The following is a 24,314-nucleotide window of genomic DNA, read 5'->3' on the forward strand; positions in this document are numbered from 1 at the left end:
TTGATTTATTTGCTTCCTCTCAGCCTGCCTTTACTTCAGCTAGGTCATGGGTGGATCTGCATGCTTCCCTAGGCCTCGGACTCTATCACAACATTCAGTGTCCTGGGAAGGACACTGGGGATTTTCTGCATATGCTGTCTAGATCACGTTATTGATTTCCCTCTCCCATCCTCTTCTACTGATTTGTTTTCTCACTGACCCCTGTAGGCAATTACTCTGTGACTTGTCCCAAGCTCCACCCACGTAGGTCTGATTGTATGCATGGTTTCTAAAGGGAGTCAGAGGCCAAACATATCACAGAAGGACATGATGTAATACAGGACACACTGGTCCCAAGCATCTGACCTCAGCTCGAGGCACTCACTTGAGGTGTGTTTGGTGCATCCCAGGGTAGCTGAACCGCTGCTGCTGCTGCTGCTGCTGCTGTTGCTGCTGCTGCTGTTGCTGCTGCTGTTGCTGCTGCTGGCTGAGGATCTGTAGCTGCAGGAATAGCTGCTGTTGCTGGAGCAGCCGGGCATAGGCAGAGTCCATGGGTGGGGGAGACTTCTCTGCCTTCTGGTCTGGGGGGATGTACTGATGGTATTTGAGCTTCTTCACCTTTGGTTTGGGGTCTTTGGGCTTTTTGTGGCGGTTCTTACTGTCACCCAAAGACTTGGACTGCAAAGAGAAGGGAGAGATGGCTTGTGTTGTAGGTGATGGTTAGAAGATTTTTTTCCCTCAAATTCTGGGAATACAGTAAGGCACAGCACTCATGTATCAGATGAACAGATTTTACAAATCACCACCCTCACGGCACATAGGCACCTTACACCTTACTGGGCTCTTGGAGCTTTCCTGGAGTGGAGTTCAATGGAAGCTTATGTTTCAGTAGCTTATATAAAACCTATAGATATCTTAGCACTCTGGTGTGGGGGTCACTCATGAGAGTGTATGTAAGCAAGCACTTCAAGTTAAACATATGGTAAGTTGACTTGCTAACATTGTATCTGCAGACCCAGAATATGGTTCTCAAACTGAAATACACCTGGAGACTTGCCTTCACTCACATTCAAAACTACCCACATCTAGCAGGAAGTCACACCCTCTGAAATACTGATTCCTTACTGTGGGGAGGGCTACCCACACCCCACACCCTTTCCAGGAGTCACTAACCATATACTATCATCTGCACACCATGAGGGAGTAAGGGCACAACTTTGGGAAATTAAGATAAGTGTTTGAATATCAATATGATATAAGTTTACTATATATAAGTTTCATCCCATACAAGATGAAAAAAATTTGTTTGCATCTTAGTGTTCAGCATAAAGATCATAAAAGGGTGCAGTCTTAGGGGATAGAGCACTTGCTGCCAAGCCTTGAGTGAAGAGCTGACTTTCATTAGTTGTCTTTTAGCCTCTACATATGTGCTGTAGTAGGCATATACTTCCATGTATACACACACACACACACACACACACACACACACACACACACACACACACAGAGTTTTTTTTTTTTTTAAGATCATAAAAGTAACAAGGGTCCTTTAGAAGGATAATTCTATACATAAACTTCTCTGGGAATCAAAGGGCCCTTATATATGAAGAAACTATAAGTCAACTGTCATGGAGTAGTAAAATAAAATCCAAATCAGATTTTATCAAAGGTGGTTCAAAGGAAGAGCATGGGCATCAAATTGGAAGGAAAGCGCAGTACCACCATTGTACAGAAGAGGGAGCTCCTGAATAACTGGCAGGCACAGTCTCCAGGGCAGCCTCCAGACTACAACTTCAAGAAGCACGTTTGAGAGTGACCTCCAACACTCCAGCATTCCATCTTTACTGACTTGGGCACCTTGTAAGCTGCAGGCGCTTTTGTTTTCTGAATCTTCCTCTCTGGGACTAATGAATAATGATTGGGAGTATTTCTGTGAGCATGGTGGCTTTATTTCATTCTACTCATTAATCGATTTCGATTGGCCTTCTGGTTAATTAATCATACTTCTGTCTTGGGTGAGTTTCTGCAGGGTCTGGTGATAGGTAGGGACTGTTGCTGACTCAAGGGTGCTGAGGATGCCTTTGTTCCCCTATATTGCCTTAGTGCAGGCATCAGGAACATTCCAGAAGATAGTGTGTAACAAAGGTTATTGACATGACACACCTGTACAGTTTCACTCTTTTTGTGAGCACAGGGGATACTTGCTCTCTATTTGCATGTCTCTCTTTCTCTTTACAACTCACAGGACATAGAAGATGCACACATGCGTTTTCTTAAGGGTGGACCAGGGATGGATCCACTGTGGCATTGAAGTCCCAAGCTGTAGGACTCATCAGCTGGAAAAAGGAAGGGGGGATCCTATGGCTAGAAACTCCAAGACTTTCGAATGCAGCACTGATTCAAATTACAGGAGATAAGTTCTTTATCACAGTATCCAGGTCTCCTAACCACCTACCCAACCTCCTGCTCCCTTCTCCTCAAGCTTGCTGCTGCCGGCAACAATGTTGCTGTCTGACTCCAGCTCACTTTCAAAGCTGGCTCCATCTTGGGAAGTTTGTATGCCCTCCTTACTCAGCATGTTGAGGGTGCAGGGCAGTGGTCACATCCCTAATGATGGAGTGAGGAACAGCGGAATCTAATCTCCAATTCCCCTGCCTAAGCAGGAGAGCCTCTTTTATTATTGATGTAAAATGCAAGGGGCATTTTTGTACTTTCACACTTTTGTGTGAACATCATCTTCTATCCAGTCCCATAAAATCCCCACTGTTCCCAAGGGAATGCCTTGCCACCAAGGAATCATTTCCCACTTTCCCCTCTTCATAGCTGCCAATCTTGTAAAACATGCTTATTTTGGACATTTGAATCCATGAAACCCTGTTGAATGTATTTTGGACATTTGTATACATGAAACCAAGTTGAACATGTTCTGTGTCTGTCTTCTCAAACTTGACATGTTTTCAAGGTTAGTTCATGTTGTGGCAGTGTCAATATGGCATTACGTTAATGGCAGGAGTCAATATGGCATCCCTTTTTTTCTATGACTGAATAATATTCAGTGACCTAGCTCCACCATGACTTTATTCATCCATCAGTTGGTGGGCATTTGGGTTGGTTTGAACTTGGAAATATGGCAAATAGTGTTGCTGTGAAGACCTTGTGAAGAATTATTAATTCTTTCAGGTGTCTAGCTAGGAGTGGAGTTGCTGGACCACATGGTAAATCTATTCTTAATTCACTGAGGAGATGAAAAACCTTTCCACAGCAGTATGAACATTTCATATTCAGACCTGCAGTGTGTGGGGCTTCCAACTTTCTTACATCTTTGTAGGCATTTGTTGTTGCCATGTTTTGATGGATAATATTCTAGTGCACATGAAATGATATTTCATTGGGCTTTAACTTTGCACCTACCCAACGACTAACCACAGTGAGATTGTTTTCATGTGCTTCTTGGAAGCTCCCATATTCCTAGAGGGATATCTGTCCAGACCTTTGCACATCTTTCATACTTACACAAGACACTGTGATGGTTCATGATGGTCTGAAAACCCAGCTAGACTATAGAGGGTGAGATGATGTTCTTACTGGCTTATGCATGACCTCTGGGAGATTTTTAGGTATCTTCCTCTTCTATAGGATTTTTATGGCTTCTGAGAATAATCTGTGAAGTCTCTCTTCAGCCTTATAAAAATCATATTGTGCCAATTGGGTTGAGTGGTTCTATCCAACTCAGCAGTTTCCTTCTAAGAAGCCTTCTAGATCAGTGATTCTCAACCTGTGTGTTGTGCCCCTTTGGGGGTCCAGTGTCATATCCTGCATATCAGATGTTTTCATTATAATTTGTAACAGTAGGGAAATTAAAGGTATGAAGTGGCAATGAAATAATTTTATGATTGGGGTAATCACAACACGAGGAACTGAATTTAAGGCTCTCAGTACTGGGAAGGTTGAGAACCACTGCTAGATGAACAGAAAGTGTTGCATCTTCAACAGCTGGGGTTTAGGTAGTGATCATTCAGAGGCTCTGGGCAGTCACCTATAAACAAGCAGCCCAGTGGACCAGTGGAGTTTGTATGGGTATGAATTTTTTCAACTGTCTGTCATTCTGTTCTTCCTTCGGGATCCTAGCACATCTTTGTGGTATGGGGAGGTTGACAGCTTTACTAATTTGAATTATGCAAAACTTAAGTATTCAATTAGCAGAGCTACTATAATTCTGCTTTAGAGACATCTTTACCAATAATGGGAACCTTCTCCATCCCATGTGCATCTAATAGATGATAAAACTATTATCGTATCATTGACTATTACTTTAATTTACGACCTAAAAATTTCCCAGAACTGTGTCGCCAGGTACTAAAGGTAGCAAAAGAATCGAAAAGAAAAGTGTTCCTAACTGAATCCAATAGATGTTAGCTAGTACAGAGTAATATAAGAAAGCCAAATGGCTGCAATGTCTAATTAGGAGACAGTTCTCTGCGAATGGCTGGACGTAATGCTGGGAAAATAAGTATGAAATACAGTAGTCACTGCTGGCTGTCTCCTGTGGGCGTAACTCCTCCCATGCTCCTTTCCCCCATTGCATTAGAGCTCTTGCAATACCCACAGCTTCAGTCCTGCTCCTGTCACATAAATACAACTGCTCTGGATGTGTTTTATGATCCTTACAAGTCTCATGTGCATTGCAGTCAGCTGTATCTTTCTTCAGGGTGAACCTGGAAAATCTTCATTTTCCATTTTGTGTGGTGTAGCCCAGACTGACCACGAACTCACTGACTTCTATTTTTTCCCTTCTGGGTGCTAGGATGACAGGCATGTACCACCTTGTCAGGCTCATGAAATCCAAGCCACAGACACGCTGGCTGAGCTATATACCCAGTACCGACAGGCTTCCCTGGTGCTGAGAGTATGTGCATGGATGACACGTGCCACTTTGTGGCTTTTCTAGTTGCCTGAACCTGTGTCTGCTTTCATGTAAGTCTCCTCATGCCAACAGAACCGCTGGGAAAAGCTCTGCTTCGCATGGCTTCAGGGAGCCTAGCCTCAGACACAGGCTGGGGCCTAGTCCAGTCCATACCTTTACAGCAGTGTGCACAGGAATCGGGGTGCTGAGGGGGCCGAGAACCTGCTTCCCAGGGTCTGACTGGTTGCCTGGCTGGGAGGCTGCATCATTCTTGTCACTTTCTGAGCCAGGAGTGAGATCCTAAAATGCAAATTGCAGTGTTACCAAGGCACAAGAATAGAGCTGCTGCATCATTCAGCTGAAGCCCCCTTGCGTTCACACCAGCTTCCTGTCCTGGTATTATCAGGGGCTCCCTATAGGAGGACATTCCAATATGTCACCCACTTCAAAGCTACCTCTGAGAAATAAAGCGAAAATGTCAGTACCAATTCCAGAAGATGGAACTTACTTCTGGTTTGATCTGAGCAAATTGGGACATCTGGTCACCCTGAAGGAGAGCTCTACATAATAATGAGATCGGGAAAGAAAGGAAATGGGGAGAGTGGGAGCAGAAGTTCTGAGAAAAAAAGAGAACAAGCAAAATGAGGGGAAAGGGCATGTGTGCACAAGTATGAATAATGCCTGTGGAGGTGTTCTAGTGTATGTGTAAAGAGAGAACTACATGTGTCTCATTGTATAGGAGTGTTTGTATGTGTGCATGTGTGTATATGGATAGAACTATGAATATGAGTGTCAGAGTATAGGAATATGTGTGAGTATATGCATGTGTATTTGTAAACATTCATGCTTCTTTGTTGACCATATATGTGAGCATGCATGTGCACACATGTTTGTGTATATATGCATGTACATGCCTTTGTTAATATACATAGTGACATATATATGCATATATATGTGTATATATATGCAGTAATAAGTATGAGTACCTTCCTGGGCATGTGCACACATGTATGTGTACATGCATGTTGATTATATGTGTATACATGCATTTCATACATGTACATGTATGTGTTTATGTATGTGTCTGTTATATATGTTTATGAATGTTCACACTGGTATATATGCATGTTAGAATATGTGTGTATGAGTACATACCTTATGTACATGTATCCCTATGTATATATGTTTATATGAATCTTTATATCAGTATATATGTATAGAAGGTAGATATAAAAGGAGAAGAAGTGCCAGAATACAGGAGTAAAATAGTATGTGTGTTTTACATGTGTATTAGATCCATGTATTTGCACATGTAGGGTCACATATGTCTTTATGAGAGGTAGGCTTCTGTCTGCTGAGGGTTCCATGAAAAGAATAATTCTTTTCTTTTCCTTCCCTACATTTCTATGCTATGACTCAACAAAAGGGCAGGGGTCCTCACACCCCTCCTAGGGGGCCATAACTGAGCTTCACAGTTCTCCTCTGAACCCCTAAACCCCACCATCTGTCACAAACCTATGGGTTTGTGAGAGCTGCTCGTCTCTCAGAGCCTCGGTGTTCTAGCCTTTCAGACACAGTTGCTGAGAGAAAAGACAAAAAGCAGCCCCTGCATTTGCAGTGCTTGGCCCCTTCTTCCCCCTCTGCTAGGGTTAAGCAGAAAAGAACGACCATTCTTAAACCAGAAGCCAAGGGGTTTGCTGTCAGAAGAATATGTGCAAGTGGTCTGACAGCCCGTTTGATGTTATCAAAGACGTCTGACTGCAAAGCTCAGCATGGGTGTGCAAGGGAAGAGAGATGCTTTGATGAGGGACTCCCGCAGGAGGAGTGCACATCCAGCCTGCTCTCTCTCACGCCTGCCTCCTCCTCCCACTTCACATTTCCTTCTTGGCAACTTGAAGTGTGCTGTGATGGGGTAGAGATAGGGATGACAGTGGCCAGTAACCATCATGGTTCCAGGAAACTGGACCTTGAATAAACATCACTGTAGCTTCCCCTCATCTGGATGGATGTTCCAGTAGGAAAATAATTTCAAATACAAGTTGAGCATCCATAATCCAATATTCCAACATCTGAATTGCTTCAAAAATTCAAAACTTTTTGAGTCTGACAAGAAGCCATGAGAAGAAAAGGCCATAGCACAGAACTTAGCTTCATACACACACACACACACACACACACACACACACACACACACACACACACGTATATATGTATATATATATATATATATATATGCACACACACATATATATATATAATATTACATTATATTTAGGCTATGAGTATATATGCATATCTAAGATACAAGTGAATTCTGTGTTTTGATGTGGATCCTATCCTCAAAACATATGCATCATGAATAGATGCAAATACATTTTAAATCTAAACACTTCTGGTCTCCAGAAGTAGATATTTTATTCCACTGTCTGTGGGACAATCTCTTGGTGGTCAGGAAGACTGAAGTCTTCCAGAAGAGAAGGGAGTGGCCTAGAGGCTTCCTTCTAGAGAAGAGTGTTGCAAAACCAGGGTGGAAAGCACTTCCATATCATTATTCCTCCTTCCCCACTCTGCACTGACATCTCTTAGGGATCTTATGTTGCCATCTTGTGGCTTTGGGAGATAGAGATAGTGACATTCTGTGTGATCCTAGAATTCACCCAGACATTTAGACTCATAGGGTGATAGCTTTTTCTCTATGGTCCTCAGCTTCAGTGGTACTTACTCTGCAGGATCAGGGAATCTCAGGGGAGATGTGAAGTGTATAATGTAGCTCGGGGTCCAGTGTGAGCATCAGGGCAGTGTGAACATCAGGACAGTGTGAGCATCAGGGCAGTGTGAGCATCAGGACAGTGTGAACATCAGGACAGTGTGAGCATCAGGGCAGTGTGAACATCAGGACAGTGTGAGCATCGGGGCAGTGTGAGCATCGGGGCAGTGTGAGCATCAGGGCAGTGTGAGCATCAGTGCAGGAGATGTGGTTTATTAAACTCATCATTATTCTTTATAAGTCTGCTTTATAATTTTTGTATCAATTCCTCGCTTTCACACACGTGTAGGTTTCTTTAGAAGGAATGAGGACTAAGCTGTAGTTGTACTGTGTGTTAGCTTTGGGCCAACATGGTAGATACCTGTTAAAGATGGAAGTAACTGGTGCCTCCTGCTTTACTGAGAGCACCTCCTTCTCCCACCCTCACCCCCCCCCCCCAGGCCCTCTGATGAGTTTGAGATCAGTCCTGCCAGGAGAGTCTTGGCTAAGTGTGGGATCTCAATTTACTTTATGTGAGTCAATTTACCTTATGCCTGAGACAGAGGCATATCTACTTGCTTACAAGGTAACTTGAAAGCTAACATTGTGAGGAGTTTTCAATGTTTCTAAGACCCACAAGTCCCTGCGCTGAATAGGTTGAGAAGAGACAACAAGAAACTACATCACCAGGTAAGCTGCTGCTGGTGGCATACACTGTAAACCCATCACTCAGCCTGAGCCAAGGGTTGAGCTTGAGACCAGGCTATTCTATATAGTGAGACACTGTCTCACGGTAAAACCAGCAGCAGACAGAGTGAGGGGCTGGAAGCAACACCAGCTACAGCAGTAACAATGTGAAATGTAAGACGGTCAGGCAGGCCAGTCTGTTTTACCTGGATTGTGTCCAGAGGAGCCTCAGTGGATTTGATGTCTGGGGTGGATCCTGTAGAGCCCTGGGGGTCCTCGCTCCTAGCCTGATCTGGAGAGAGCCCATCTCTACTGCTGTCATCCTCAAAGGCGAATGCATCTGCTGCCTTGGAGAGGCTCACCTCAGTACCTGAGTGAGAGAAAACCAAGGTGGAATCAATGACTTGGAGCGTCCCAGTGCTGTTCAGAAATGCTGCTAAGTGAAGTGTCGCCCCTATGCTAGAACACGCATTTTGCTCCCCCAGTGCAGCACAAGTTCAGGGAAGAGTGAAAATATATTTTAAACGATCAAATTTTCTACACAAGAACTTCAAAGCGCATCATCATTCACTAAACTTTATTTCCAGGCTGAGTCATTTCTCAGCGCTTTCTATGGAACCTGTGTCCTTTTGAAAATAAATCAGGAAAAGGGAAAGGAATGGACGTGCTGTGAAGCCACGGGAAGATAATGCAGAGTGACTGCCCCTCTCCTTTGGGCTTTCCAGCATGAGAGAGAATCAACATGACAGACTGCCAGTTGCTTCATCTTCAAAGATAAAGCAGGGCACATGGCACAAAATGTTTAGCAGACTTCGCTAATACGGAGAAGGGAGGCCAGCTACTAAGTTTAAATTCCTAGATGTCAGATTTCGCTAACGTCACCGGTGTTCACGTCCGAGTGGCCACTCAACCAAAGCGTCGCTAATTAGAAAAGCCAAAAAAAGGTATCTCGGAAACTTCAACCTGACCCTGATTTTCTCAGCACATGGATTATATTCTCATGTCTGATATCTTGTGTCTTTGTAAGTCCTTTCACAGTTCCCACCATCCCCCAGATGCTTCCTCTGTCCCCTGGGTGGTCTTCTAGGGCAGCAGAGACATTGTGCTGCAAATAGAGGCCATCAGATCAGATGGGGCTATAACGTTATCCTTACCCGCTTCTCACATTTAACACCACCCATTCCCCCCGTCTAGTTTATTGTCCAAGACAATACATAATGTGCCAAAGCCACAGAGCTCTCCTGACCCCATTCTAAGCACAGCCCTTTCAAAGGAATTTCAACATTATCGGGAGCCTTTCCAGCCCCCCATTCTGCAATCACACTCACAAGAACTTTTGACTCTTACTAGGTACAGATAACAGACAGGAGCTCTCACCGTGGCCATGGCGAAGGCTGTGAGGAGTTGGGAGAAATGGAACAAATGTGGTTTGGGGCTTGTCATCGCCCCCACTGCTGGCATGTGTCACAGCCTCTCATGTGGACATCCAAGTGTCAAATCAGGAAAGAGGCCAGGCAAGGACACAGCAAGTGGAAACTTCAGTGATTAGCTCAATGGAAAGCCTGCTAACCAGCTTAGATGCTGGGACATCTGCTCTATGGGTCAATGTGTAGAAGTCATTATTGCTGTTATAACTATCAAAGAGGAAGTTCGTGATAAAAATTTATGTAGCATAAAAATACCTAATGTACATATTTCACCTCACAGTGGAAGTCAGTGGTCTCTTTTAGATTTAACTATATGGATTCAGAAAGATAAATGCAAAATGAAGTTTTAAATAGATTGGACTGGGTATAGCATACTAATCAAGAGTTGGGGGTATAGCTCAGTGATAGTGCTGGCCTAGTATGTAGAAAGCCATGGGTTCAATTCCCAACACTGAAAATCATATTTTACTCCATCCCTCTCCCCTCCCCCCATGACTATCCTCATTTAAAAAAATAATTGTATAGTGTTCCATTGTATTAGTGGGAACACTTAAAATTAATACTTGTACTTTGAGGTATATGTGTATATGTGCATGCTAGGAATTGGAGATTAAATCTGGGTAGGGTCTTTGTGCATGCTAGGAAATTGTTCTACCATTAAACAATAACCCCAACCCATTCTTACACATTTTAGCACACACACACAAAATATCCGGTGCCAAATGGTTGTCCCTGGAAACATATACACAGACTACCACAGACAGCAGATTCTATGTGTATACATATTTGAATACAGTTAGTGAAAAAAGAGGTCATGGATTTGAAGGAGGCTGGGGAAGGGTTTGGAGGGAGGAAAAGGAAGAAAGAAATATAATTAAATGTCCTCAAAAATAAAATAAAAATAGGAAATGTTAAAAAAGTGCAGAGAATTACAGAAACCATTTATTAACCTAAATAAGTAAGCATTAGTAGTTTTTCATCATTGTGTCAGAAAACTGTTTTCCTTCGGTTAGAAAAACTCACTGGATAGGGGCCAACCTTTTCACTGAAACCCAGTGTCTCTCTTCTATCTCTTAGACTCTTCTCCCAAACACCCCCCTCCCCCATTCAGGAATCTGGAGTTAGTTCATACACTGTTTTCAGAACAATCTAAGCTCTGCGGTCTCTGCGAGTCAGGTTCCTACATCAAGTCTGACTTTGTACATTTTCCTTTCTCGGGAGAACTGACGCGTGAGACCTCCTAGAGAAGCTCCTCCTGGCTGTTTCCGAGAACGTATGGATATGTTGCCGACTCAGCCCATTCAAAAACATCATTGGAGTTTTAGTCACAAGTAATGCCTATATTTAGTTTTTATCCCTGTTGAAATCCACCTGGGAGACCACAGCATGCCTCTGAGGTCTGCTGGCTCACGCCCTGAGCCGATGCTGCACACCTGCATGTGATCCTACCAGCCCCTCAGGAGCACCGTATTCTCTGCCCACCAGAACACCCCGAGAAGCTCATTGTCTCATGCCTCTTCCCATTTCTTTCATGATGAAGGGATTGGGTCTTCTTTATGTGGTCTGATGTTTCATGTGACAAAGAGGTGTCCATAACTTAACTAGAATATGGCATCCCGAATGTGCAAAAATTAGGGAGAAATGAACTGAATTGTGAAATTGTCCCACATTCTAACATGTGGATAGGAATGTTAGAAGAATCAGGGAGAAAGAAGAAGAATGGTGGGTTTTTTGTTTTGTTTTGTTTTGTTTTTGTTTTTTTGTATCCTACAATGATGCAATTATGTGTAATGGAAGGAATAGAAGAGGAGGAGGAAGAAGAGAAGGAGCAGGAAGAGGAGGACAAAGGGAGCATGAGAGACAGAGAGACCGAGAGAGGGGGAGGGGGAGGGGGAAGAGGAAGGGAGAGGAGGGCGCAGATTTCTCTAACAGAGCCAACTAGAATAAAGCAGATTTGTGAGCTTTCAAACAGCCATGGGGAGCCAAGCATTTTCTCCACTCTGGCTGGTGAGGATATGGAAAGTTCTGTTTTCTACAACTGTTTCATGACAGAACTGGGAGTGGATTCCCAGCCTTTGGACCCCCAGAGTCACTTTACAGAAGAAGGTGGCTAAACCAACCACCCTCCCTGTTAGCCACGAAGCCCTTGGGAGGAGCCACTTGTTATTTAAGGGAGAATCATCAGCCTGCCTCGGTTGGAGGGTGGAGAACACACTAGGGAAGCAAAGGATCTGCCTCGGTACACATACACTGAAGATGCCCCCATTGACCTGACGCACTGCCCGCTGGCAAGTGGTGACCTCAAGCCAGGTCACTAGAATAAGGGAATAGATGGTATCAGCTTGCTGTCTATAGGTTCCACATTCTTGGCATTGACTAGGACCGACAAAATTGCTTCTGTTCTGAACATCTACAGGCGTTGTTTTTGCTATTACCCCCTTCCCCTTGCAGTACATATAGCATTACACAGTGTTTGTGTGGAATTAAGCATGGCAGCTAGTAGATAGGTGATTGACATAAAGGGAGAATGAGCGTGGATCATGTGCGAATAGTATTTCGTTTCACAGGAGGGACTCGAGAATCCCGAGCATGTCATCTGTGAGGGATCCTGGCACTAAGCCCCTGTGGGTATGGAGGAACAACTTTCTGTAATCAGTTCTATTTTTTCCCCTAAAGTCTGAAGGGAGCAGGTCCTCAGCTATTTCTTCCACTTGCACCTTTCACACTTCAAGAGGGGCAGAGGTGATCAGATAAGATATGGTAAAGAGGCTGAAAGTAGGGAGAGAGGTTGTGTGTGTATCTCCCTGGGATAATAAGAGAATCTGTCAAAGAAATGTGGCCTGGAGAGTGTCCACAGCAGTTAGACAGAAGAGCTGGTGATGTAAAGTTGTCTAAGAACTCCCGGAGAGGAGGGGGCTTGGGTGGAACCTGAAATGACTGTCAGCTATGGGCAGGACAACAGAAGGGTGCAGGGACTTGGATGGTGGTGGAGAGAGGAAGAGACACAAGAGGGACCGATAAACAGAATTGGTGTAGTGAGGGAAAGAAGAAACTCTACTAGCTAGAGGAGAGAATTATTCTAGAATCCACATCCTATACCATCAAACCTACCAACTCAGAGTTTCCCCGCTTAAGCCACAAGTCACAAGTACATGAAACAGAGCACTCAGAACTTGTTCACATCCACACAAAGGAGCAGGGTGAGTGCCACAGCCCCAGATGGTATGGATGTCTGGTACCCAGACAACATGATGTGGCCAGCTCAGATTCTGCCAACAGGTACATTTGAGGACCACTAAGGACTGTGCCATCATATGGGCCACCCCAGTTTCATCACCTTCAGGGTTGCAAGTTGTTTGGGTTTGTCACTCTCTGGGCAGAAGAGGAAGGGAGGGACAGGGAGCCTTCACACAGCAATTCTTCAGGCTTACAGAGGAATCCCTCAGAGCTGCCGCCGCCACCACCACCACCACCACCACCACCACCACCACCACCACCACCACCACCACCTACTTTCACAAGACGCTTAAGGCCCTCATGGGTTCTAGAGTTGGAAACACTTGGGGCACTTTTCTTTTCTTGGTTCTATTACTTCAGAGGGCCTCAGTTTCCCCCTCTGTAAAGTGGGAATAATGAATGGACCTACCACTCTAGGTTTCAGGAAATAATATCCCCACAGCACCGAGTCACGGCCTGACGTGAACTTTTCAGTCATGTCTAGCTATTCTGGTGGCTGATACTGTTTTTGTTTAGAAGCATCTGCCATTCTCAAGTTTACCATTATCAAAAACAAAAGGACCACCCCGGAAGCAGTTTATTTTGTGGTCAGCCTCTTAAAGGCCCAGTGCAACTCCACGGTGAGGAAACTCTTTTGTCCAGAGAGGCTCATTCTGGGAAAACAAGGAGTCAGCTTTCCTAGGGTAAGGAGAAACTTTGTTCAGGGCAGGCCACCCTCTTTGCTGGTTCAAGCCACGCTGCTGCAGAGAGGGACACAGGTCACCTTCTGGTCACCTTATCTGTGTCCCTGTGGAACATTCACATTGATTGCACTGCATTGTGACCCTGGGCCTCTGCTCCAATCTCCCACGACAAGAGGCTGGCTGGGAGCTGCTGGAGAGCAGAGTGCTGGCTATTGTCCCTCCAGACACGTCAGGCAGTGTGATGACAAGGACCTGCTCTGAGAAGCCCTGACATCATCCTCCGGCTATGCCCACAGGACTGGCTCTTGGCACTGCCCCCTTGGGACCTCAACTCCCCCATTCCCTGGAAGTGATTAGATGAATGAGTCAGCTGTACTTTCCTGTGTACGCACGTTTAACATTCCAAGATTAAATGAGATAATTGGAGGCCTAGTTACTCTCTCCCTAGAACCTGCACCCAGGGCTATGAAGGAAGGGTCGGGCGCAATGGGAGAGGGCACCGCCTGATGTTCTACCTCCAAGTTAGTGTCCTGAAGGGCAGGGGAGCTGTTTTTATTTGGGGACAGACTGACTGACCATCCCTAACATTCTTCAGAATGAAAATGAAGCAATATCTGTTTTCCAAGGGTGAGTGCCACAGGTCATTCACATAGATGTAGATGTTGTTTAATCTTGCCTGTTGTCAAGGAGACTTGATGAGATCCAACAATATACTATAGTCTATGGCCTGGTGGTTCCTCTACTTGAGAGAACTCAACTTCTCTCAAAGGACATCAGTAGTCTTCATTATAAAATGGATGTGAACTGGTACCCAGGGTTCCCTTTCCTCAGATCTGTGACACCTCAGAAACTCCTCTTGTGTCTCTTGACCAGATCTTCATAAATCAGAAGTGCTAGCTACTATGTATATGTATTACGTGTCAGTTCTAGAGGTCAAATACTAGAGTCAAAGAATATTATCCAGTATGAACATGATATACTCCCCTGGTCTCCTTCTTCCCTTATGGGACAGCCACTCAATGTCCCTGTGTCACCTGTCAATACCTCCTGCTACCCCACAGGGATCTTGCAAGATATCCTCAACTCCAACTGCCCATCTCTCAGCAGTACTGAGGTGGGTTCCGCAGGACTGATGGCATTCAGGTCACCAGGCAGCCCTGCAGAATCGGAGGGCCACTTTCTTCCCTCAGCACCCACCCTTTCTCCCCCAAATCTGCCAGCTCCCCCATTTTAGAATCCTACCCTACTTTTCCCAGAGTTTTTCTTCAGAAAAACATTTGACATACATGCCATGGTGGATTTCTTTCCCCTAAGGATCGTTTGTACTTTGGAAGTGATTTCTCATTGTGGAATGGTAGAATTTTGTCCGTGAGAAAGTAAGGCATGCCAAGGCAAACAACCCTACCATCTGGCACAGGGCCATTGTTATTGTATATCTGCCTTTAAAATGCATGATCAGTGTCAAAACTCCTTGGTCTCTGAACATGGACCGGGTTCTGAGTGAGCTGAAGAGGTTGATTTTGAGGTAAAGCCTGTGGGTCACAGACCAAGATATGTTGAATAAAGAGGCCTTCAGATACATGACAGCTGGAAATGGATGGCCTTGGTGGGTCACACATTGGTTTCTATATTTAAAGGTTATGGTGATAAAATGAATTTATTTTTGACAACAGAGCTACATATTCTAAAACACTGGTTGAATGGAAACTGAAGTGCTGACTTAGATGGAAAACCTGGTCCAGTCCAAAGACAAGGTTAGAAACCTTTCAGTTGTAGCTGGAGCTCAGGGTCCTCCCACTCTTTGAGGAATCCAGCTGGGTTTGGTTTGCCTCAAGCCAGGAGTCAAACCTATGGACAAAACCCTGCTTCCTCTGGAGCTAAGGGATACTGGCATCCTGTGAAGAAACTGTTTAATGATCATGTGATTAGAAACTATTTACATGTGAGAAGAACCCAGGGCTCTCAGTACTGAGGAACATCTGAGTAATAACGACCACTCATAAACATAACAAGGCCATTCTGCATTCTGTAGAGAAGTTATCAGTCCCATGAATATCATGTTGGTTATAAGCCATGTCCTGACATGATGAAGTTTTTCACAAAAGGATGATAGGCAACCAGATGTCCTCTGAGTGGTGGCCGCAAGAGCCTGAGCTTTGTCTTCCTGTACAGTATGCCATTCCAGAGAGATGAGAATGAGACCAGCTGGAGTCTCTAAAACCATATTCAGAGAAGACACTCACAAGTCAGGCAGGGGATCAGTAGCTGGCATCCAATAAGAAAGAAAAGTCTGTGGTAGGAAAAGCCCAGGCGGGAAGGCTCACTGTCAAAATGTCCTTGCTTGTGTTAAGAAAGGTTCTAGATCATTCTATCTTAGGCTTTGATTAATCCTGGAGGGAGGGAGACAACGTCCCAGTAGGCCTCTCAAGTCTGGGAGGAACATAGAAACACAGCTGGAGAGAGAACCACAATGTATAAACACAACTGGAACGGCACGTGCACGAAGAAGAGGAAATACACAGAGGCTGTGGGGCTGACAGAAAACACCACACAAGCTCATCCCCGCCTTGCCACAGAGGGAATGTGGTCCCCAGGAGTAATGGGCCAGAGAATGGCTGGGTCATCTCTGCTGCTGTGAGGGCTCTAGCTGCTGTTTCTACAGCTGGACTCCAGGCAGCCTTGTGATATTTCCTAGTGTATGGCCATTTGCTTGTGAGGCCCATAAGCTCAGAAGGGGGCACAGGGATGGAGGGACACGTGTTCTATTGTCTGCTGGCACCCACTTCTGGGATTTTCTTAAACTAAAACAAATATATCTGTAGCTGTCTTCTTCAGCTATCCCTTGTTTATTCTGCACAGATTCCCTACCATACAATAGTCCCGAGTTTATTTCTCTGCTCTTTCTATGCATCGCTTGCCATATCCTGAACTGCTAACACACTTAGCAGCTTTGACTATGATAGTTAACACACTTGCAAGTTCTGATCATTGATGGAGTGTTTCCAGTGGAGTCTGGCACATTAGAAGAGAGTCAATAGCTATTAGGAAGAAATGCATGCATGGAAAGGCAATCTTATGTAGTCCATCAGTTTAGATTCCCATATGTGTTGAAGATTTGCTTGTGTGTGCTTTCTTCTGAACTAAGAGCCACCAGAGGGTGATGCTGAGTGTCTGGTTTTGCATTATTGATGGGCCCCTCACAGTCAGCAGTTAGAACAAGAATTTGTCACTTTTCCCACCTCACTTCTCCACTGTATTCCTGCCTTAATGAGCAGTGACATCATTAACTTTGCTCAAGAGAGAAACCCATGTGTCACAGGGTAATCAATGAGCATTCAATGCTGGCCATATCAGACTCTCTTTTCATACACTCAAATGCAGGACTTATTTCCAGCTCATCAGCTCTTAAAAACAAGCCTATCAGTCTTCCAATGGAGTTCTGACCTCCCCTGTCTCTCACAAGCCCACTTCACACCAAAGATATGACCCAGTCTGCAAACATAACCTGATCCTGCACACACACACACACACACACACACACACACACACACACACACACACACTCACTCACTCACTCGTGGCTCACCAGAACCAAACTTCCTGTGATAACCATTACCTATTTTTTTTAATCCCTCAAAGATTATGTTTGTCACCTCGACAGTAGTGGCCTACACCTTTAATTCTAGCACTCAGGAGACAGAGGCAGGTGGATTTCTGAGTTCAAGGGCAACCTGATCTACAGAGCAAGTTCTAGCACAGCTACACAGGACTGTTCAGGGCTACACAGAGAAACCCTGTCTTAAAAAAAAAAAGCTAAGATAGTTGGATGGATGGATGGATGGATGGATGGATGGATGGATAGATAGATAGATAGATAGATAGATAGATAGATAGATGGATGGATGGATGGATAGATAGATGATAGATAGATAGATAGATAGATAGATAGATAGATAGATAGATAGATGGTAGATAGATGGTAGATAGGTGATAATTAGGTGATAAATAGATAGTAAATAGATAAACAAAAATAAACAGAAAAAATATGTCTTCTCTAGTTATGGAATTTAAAAAATGGTTCTATCAGTGTGCTTAATTGAGAAGAACTAAGGTTTGAGACTCCTCTACTTGGAAGTCACACTATAAGCTGTTTTTGGAATTTAACCAACTTTTTTTCCATTACTGCCCCTGGCTCCCTTCCTTCAGGACTCAGTTGGAACTCAGTGTAAGTTATTGGTGGGCTCCTGATGATTGTTAAGTAAGTCTTCAGCATCTAGCTATTTTTTGTGGTGTGTGCGTGTGTGCGTGTGTGTGTGTGTGTGTGCTTGTTGTGTATATGTATGGAGTGTGTGAGTTGAGAGGAGCTATCAGCATTGATTCTTCATCCATCACCCTGTACCTTATATTTTGAGGCAGGGTCTCTCACTGAAACGGGAGCTTGCTGATTTGGCTAGACCTACTGGCTAGTGAGCTTCAGGGATCCTCTTGTCTCTCCCTCTCCAGTGCTCGGGCTATAGATCTGTGCCTCTGCACCTGCCTTTCTACATGAATGCTGGTTTTCATGTTTGTGCAGCCAGGGTTTTTCCCAACAGAGCCATCTCCCTAGCCCTGACCTCATTCTTTCCATCAATCATTTGTGTCCACCTGCAACAAACAACCTTAAGACACAGTGATTACTGCAGTAGAGAGATTTACAGATGAGGCTGTTGAACCTCTGTGAGATGAAGGGACAGCATCTACAGTTGTGGGGCCCAGGGTCACAGAGGTCAGGTTCAAAGCCAAGCTGTTGCATCCCAAAGCTCTGCTTTGTGGTGGTTATGGGTCCATCTCAGTGCTGGGTAACTGGCCTTAGCATCTGCAAGGCCCTGCAAGAGCAACATCCCTAGAGAGCAAACCGAAAATCACATCTCCAGCTCTCCTCAGACAGCTTCTCAGCAAGCAGGACTTGAGGCAAATTGAATTCAAGTAAAGATGTGGAGCCAATGGATCTTAAGAGTAGAATCATAAACTTCTCTTTTATAAGAAAAGAACCAGACTGCCTTCTAGTGAATGTAAAGGAAAGAGGAAGAGACAATACCCTGAATACAGTAATTAACAGTTAATTAACTTGAAAATAAAGAGTCCAGGTTCAGAGATAGAACCACAGCAGCCAATACCACATACTGCTGGAGACCCATGAACTTTGAAGTGCAGGAGAAGAAGGAGAATTTCCAGCATGCGGTAAATCATACAACCAATATAAGATATAAGTTTGAATACACACATAACTATGAGCGTCACCATAGGAAGTTATTAAAGAACAACTCTCAAGACAGAGACCAGGCTTTGAAGACATGAACAGGGAACACTCATGCAACTGATCGTGAGACCACACTTAACACGTTTCCATCACTCAGAAAATTTCAAAGGTAATTATCAATTATTTTGTGACATGTATAAGGATAAATCCCCCCATGACTAATGACAATTTGACTTCACGATAATGCAAAAGCTGTAGGCTTTCAGGAGGAACTTGACTGACAAATTTGAATTTTCATCTTTTCCTGGGCCAGCTATACCCTCTTCAAATCTCTTGGTCTGCTGGTGGCAGCCGTAGTCAGCCACATTGTCACAGCTCGAAAGAAGCCCCGCTCCACAGTGTTGTGAGGGTGGGATGCTCTAGGCAGGGATTTGCAGGTGTAGTGAACATATTTTCTGTTTGGGACCAGTCTATTTGCACATGACCTCACCGTACCTCAAGGAGCCTTTGCGTGGTTTTGACGTTTAAATCTGGCCAGTATGTTGGAACGAAAACAGTGGAGAGCAACATTATTCATGAATGCCATGACAGGATAGCTATTTATTAAAGGCTATGTTCCCCTTTCCATAGTGTGGAGTTTCTGCTGGGAAACAGATGTAGCTCAGTCAGGGGGCCTTTCTCAGCCTGCATGCTGGTCTCACAGCGAGCACAGTGTAAGCAAGGTTTCATTTTTAGATTTCACTTGCTAGATCCAGAGGGTGACAAAGCGCTACACTACACTTCTAAAGAAAGTTTTACTGGAATGCAGCCATGCCCATTTGTTTACTTGTTGCCATGGTTACACCCCCACTACAAGGGTGAGTGGAGCAATGGTTGTGACAGACTGAGCTTATAGTTTACTCTCTGGCCCTTTAAGAAAATGAGCCATCCTGCTTGGAGGATGGTGGGGGTAGTGGAGGATGATAGGGCCACAGGAGTAAGGAGAAATGAACAAATGCCGTGACACACCAAGTAATGTCAATATTGGCTCAAATGCATAAGATCCTAGCAATTTCTAAAAACAGAAACACCCAAAGGTGGCTTCCAGGAGTGTTAGGATGATTCAGAAAGAAAGCAATACCAGGTGACTATGTCACAGGCAGAAACGATCTGGGCATGTCACTGGTCACTGTCACTTTCCACCCTTTGCAAGCAATTTACTCTGTATCCTCTTCAAATTACCCTTAGGGAAGAACATGTTCTTATTGTCTATACCAAAAGCACCTGTCATATAGAAAAGTGGTTGACTAGAGACTTCCAGCTAACAGAGAAACAGAATGAAAACTTGTGTGCATCAAGCTGTGGTAATGCAGATAAACATACTGCAGATGGCATGATGTGTTGTGACACTTATCAACCAGAGTCTTGTACAGCCCAGTCTGGCCTCATGTTCGCTACCTCTGGCTCCTATGAAAACATGTCAACCTCTCTGTAATAATAAGATTCTGCTAAGCAAGAGACACATGATTATTCAATTGCCTTAAATGTCATTATTTATTGTGCATATATGAATTATATAGGTTTTATATGCCATATACATAATTCTATACACAAGATATGCATTTCTCTGGCCCATTTAAAAAGAGCTATCCTGATAGATCTATATATGTAGTAAAATTTTATTTTTTTATTTTTGTTTAACATCTGTAAATTTTTTATCAAATTAATAATTTTATATTGGTATTGTTAAATGAAGTACAAGAACTATTGAAATGGTAGTTTGCATGGATAGTTTTAAGGTGCCATTGCTTGTATAATACATAGGTTTTCAACTACCAGCCAATACACAAAAATGGAGCAGGGAACACGCTTTGTTTGTAGACATAGACATTTCTACTTACACAAGGTAAACGGAGAAATGTATTGGAACTATTAAGAAAATCTTCAACGATGCTAAGAAGTGTGTAAAATGTATGTTTCCAATGTCACAGTGATTGGAAGGACCTGACTTAGAACTTTGTTGTGGGAAACAGAAGGTTTGGATAAATGGAAAGGGACTTTGTGTTTCTGAGTTGGGGGAATCCATATGCTTTGAACACATGAATTCTCTGTTAACTAACCTTTTAACACTGCATTCTCAAGCACATTTTGACAGGAGCAAAAGTAAACATATGAAAAACTGTCCCCAGGTTTTATCTCTAGCACACTTCTGTAAGCAGCCAGGATACACCAGACCATCAGAACAATGTAAAGAAGCTTGTGACGTTAAATGTCAGAGCAAACTCTAAAACACATCACAAAATTCTGGACAAAGCAAAATGACACGTGCCTCTTAATCCGAGCCCTGAAATCTTTGCAGAGGCATTTAGATTTTAAATGTGAAAACGGGAGACTTGATACGTATAGTCGATGATATAAAAAGTCTATATTCTTGATCTGGGGAATAATTTCAATGGAAACAAGTTTAGGAACTATGAAGAAAAGGATAAAAAGATGACAGAGAAACCTGAAAGCACTGTGTGTAAAATCAAGATGCATGGGGGCAACGGCCTGGTAAAATGTCTGCCACACTAATGATAGCTGTGGGGTTGTTTGTTTGTGTGTATAATTATGAGATACACAGAGAAACACAGGCACCAGGAAGAACAGAGAGAAGGCTACCAGCAGGCAACACATAATCGCAGGGGAAGGTGCAAAGTCGGTATGAGGCAAAAGTGCAGATTGAAAATCTTTGGCCTCTAATAGAGAAATAAGTGGCAGTTTTATAGTCGTGGAATAGAGTGTTCTAGAAAGGATGAGAGATGCTGAACAGCATTCTCCTACTCCTTTCCTGTCTGATGAAGTAGTGATGGAGAGCATGCACTCCTGAGAACCGTAGGTCATGTTCAAAGGCAGTGTGGAGGCAGTATGTGAGGAGGCTAGCCAGTCACTGGGAGATGTCTAATGGGCATTGGAAGAGTTGCCAGTGACTCTCCTGGAGTTCATATTTCCACAATTACACACTCCTTAGACAGCATCCACACTGTCTCTGAATAGATGACTAAGACCAAGGTGTAGGCCAACTCAAGGGTAATCAGAATAAATAGAGTTAGAGTAAGATGTCCTGGTATGTACTTCTGATAACATATTGAAACTCTTAAACATCTATTTGTAAATAATACCTTTTAAGTGTTCTGAGGAGCTGCCTGTGGGTCTAACTGAAAAAGAAAAGACGATTTGCCTATGGGAATGTCTGTCTCCCCTCTCCACTCTCCTCTACTTACCCAAGCCCAACTTAGAGCATCTCTTACATGAACTCTGTACTTGCAGGCTGCTCAGATCCACCTGAGGTCAGTTGGTCAAACGGTCTAAGGAATGAGCTAAGGTCGTTTTTGAGGGAACTCATCGGTGGGTGTACCGTCTTGTCTCTGAGTGTTTGGCCTGAGGATTGTCAGTTTCACATGGATCTTAATGTGAGTTTTGCCTGAGAAAGCCTGGATGCTGTCATCTCCATCTCTACCGCCAAACAGCTATTTGCATTGTACCAGGTCTCTACACATTTCACTCATTAATTAATTTGGTTTGTAGATCAGACTTGAAGCCCAGATTGGCCTAGAACTGACTATAAATCGCAGGCTGGCCTTGACATCATGGCAATCCTCCTGTCTCAGCCTTTCAAGTGCTGGGCTTATAGGTTTGAGCCATCATTGCTGACTCCTTTCCTCTCCCCGCTGCCCCCTCTGTCTATATAACAGAGAGCAGAAGACAGTGGACCTCTGAGTGTGGGATATCTGCTTGGGGAGCAACCCGTGTTATATGGGTCGTCCAGTAAGATGCTCAGAACAAAATCCCTGGATTGCCAGAGCTGCCCCCCAGATTGTGGGGTTCACAAGTGTGGGACAGCATGCCTCCCCTCCCCCAACCCAAACTACCTTTTATAGCCTCTTTCACGGAAGAATCCATCGGCAGAATGTTCTTCTCCACCAGTTCCAAGGGCCCTGGGCGGAGAGCGATCTTCTCATTGAGGTCATCTGCAAGGCGGGCTCTTTTGAGCTTCATCTGAGCAGTTGGAATGGACCTTTCTGCCGTGGAGGCTGCAAGGTTGAAACAGACAGGATCCCTCCCTTTTAGAACCCGATGTCATTTTTGTTCGGTTTGGTTTTTTGGCTGCTGGTTAGAAAACACTGTGTCACACCACGCTCTACCATTTTGATAATTTTTCAATGTGAGCATCATCACTTCACAGGGATTAGCACCAGAGAGCAGACACTTCCAAATAAAGGCAAATGAAGACGCACAGGAAAACTGGAGAAACTTGCCTTGAGAGGATTTGTTTAAAAAAAAAAATGCAATTTGGCAATTTTGTAAGCAAGCAGTCCATGGGTCCCTGTGGCTTCTTTGACCTTAGGTTCCTGACTTTTGAGAGTGACTGGCACAGGCTGGGTTTGCAGTAAACAAGATCTCCTGGTAATAGTTAGTGTAGGGGGAGGGTATAACCATCTAGGGGTTTTAGATTTGTCATGATGGTGATACTAAGAGGCAAATGTTCAGATCTGTTGTAAAAGGCCAAAAAAAAAAATGTCTTTGAAGTTGGATCTACTTCTTTTCTGGACAAGTATCTTTTCATTCTGATCCTTAGAGTCAACTCCTGATCCCTTCTGCCCTTGGGGCATACTGTGCCCACCTTTGCAATAAGTTTCCAATTTCCTGTCCCCACCTGAATTGAGGGAGAGAGAGAGACAGAGAGAAACAGACAGAGACAGACAGACAGAGACAGAGAGACAGATCGAGACAGAGACACAGAGACATAGAGACACAGAGACACAGAAAAAGAGGTCATTTGCATCTTAGTGGGTCTTTGTTACTCTGGGACTCCTGGGAGCTAATTTCTAATTTCTGTCTGGAAGACTGGAATTTCTTCTGTCCATGGAAGAGACAAGTTCCAGAATGAAGGGCTGCTGTGGCTGAGCACCTGATTCGACTGATAATGATGAAAGAAACAAGTCCTTTAAAGTCCTTTAAAGTCAGGCAAACACTGCATTGCTGAGCTACACCCCACCCTCCTAGGCTTTCTTGACTATAGCACCTCTGTGCACCCCAGTACCATAAATGCCAAGGGTAGGCATGAGAAAATGAACCAAGCTGGGAATTGCCTGCGAGGCATCAGTTTTTCTGAGTTATTTGTTTTTATTGTGAGATCTATACTTTTTCTTCCCAGAACTGGACCACAAACGCACATATTAACATGTTTAGTTTGACTTCCCAGAATTTGTCTATAAAAACTGTTTTCTTTCCTGCTGTTTTGACTAAACATCCTCTAAGCTTTTTCTCATTAAGTCATTATCCCTCCGAGCACTTGCTCTGGTTGCTATGTGATATCACAGTCAGCAGAGGATCCCCAATTGACTTGGGGGATCGCCTATTGCTGGACATTTTACCAGCTTCAAAGTTTCCC

The 24,314-nt window shown here is 44.0% G+C and overlaps 1 protein-coding gene across 5 annotated transcripts in view, besides 1 other annotated feature; it reads right to left on the minus strand.

Annotated features, from left to right (window-relative positions):
* Window positions 1–24,314, minus strand: part of Myocd (myocardin) — a 96,382-nt gene that overhangs the window by 22,130 nt on the left and 49,938 nt on the right. For 4 of the 5 annotated variants that reach the window (XM_011248893.3, XM_011248895.1, NM_146386.3 and 1 more), the window contains 4 exons: window positions 22,792–22,953; window positions 8,522–8,685; window positions 5,057–5,182; window positions 365–657 (listed from right to left, as the gene is read on the minus strand). In XM_011248893.3, coding sequence (XP_011247195.1) covers window positions 365–657; window positions 5,057–5,182; window positions 8,522–8,685; window positions 22,792–22,953 — 745 coding nt within the window. The remainder of the gene's footprint in view (window positions 1–364; window positions 658–5,056; window positions 5,183–8,521; window positions 8,686–22,791; window positions 22,954–24,314) is intronic. The other variant, XM_006532816.4, reaches the window with a different exon arrangement.
* Window positions 13,118–14,720: an enhancer, noted in NCBI's record as "VISTA enhancer mm67". NCBI's record gives its function as "enhancer in: heart[5/6]" and the evidence as "EXISTENCE:transgenic organism evidence [ECO:0001131][PMID:17130149]".

The sequence above is a fragment of the Mus musculus genome, chromosome 11, assembly GCF_000001635.26.
Source record: "Mus musculus strain C57BL/6J chromosome 11, GRCm38.p6 C57BL/6J".
Taxonomy (NCBI): domain Eukaryota; kingdom Metazoa; phylum Chordata; class Mammalia; order Rodentia; family Muridae; genus Mus; species Mus musculus.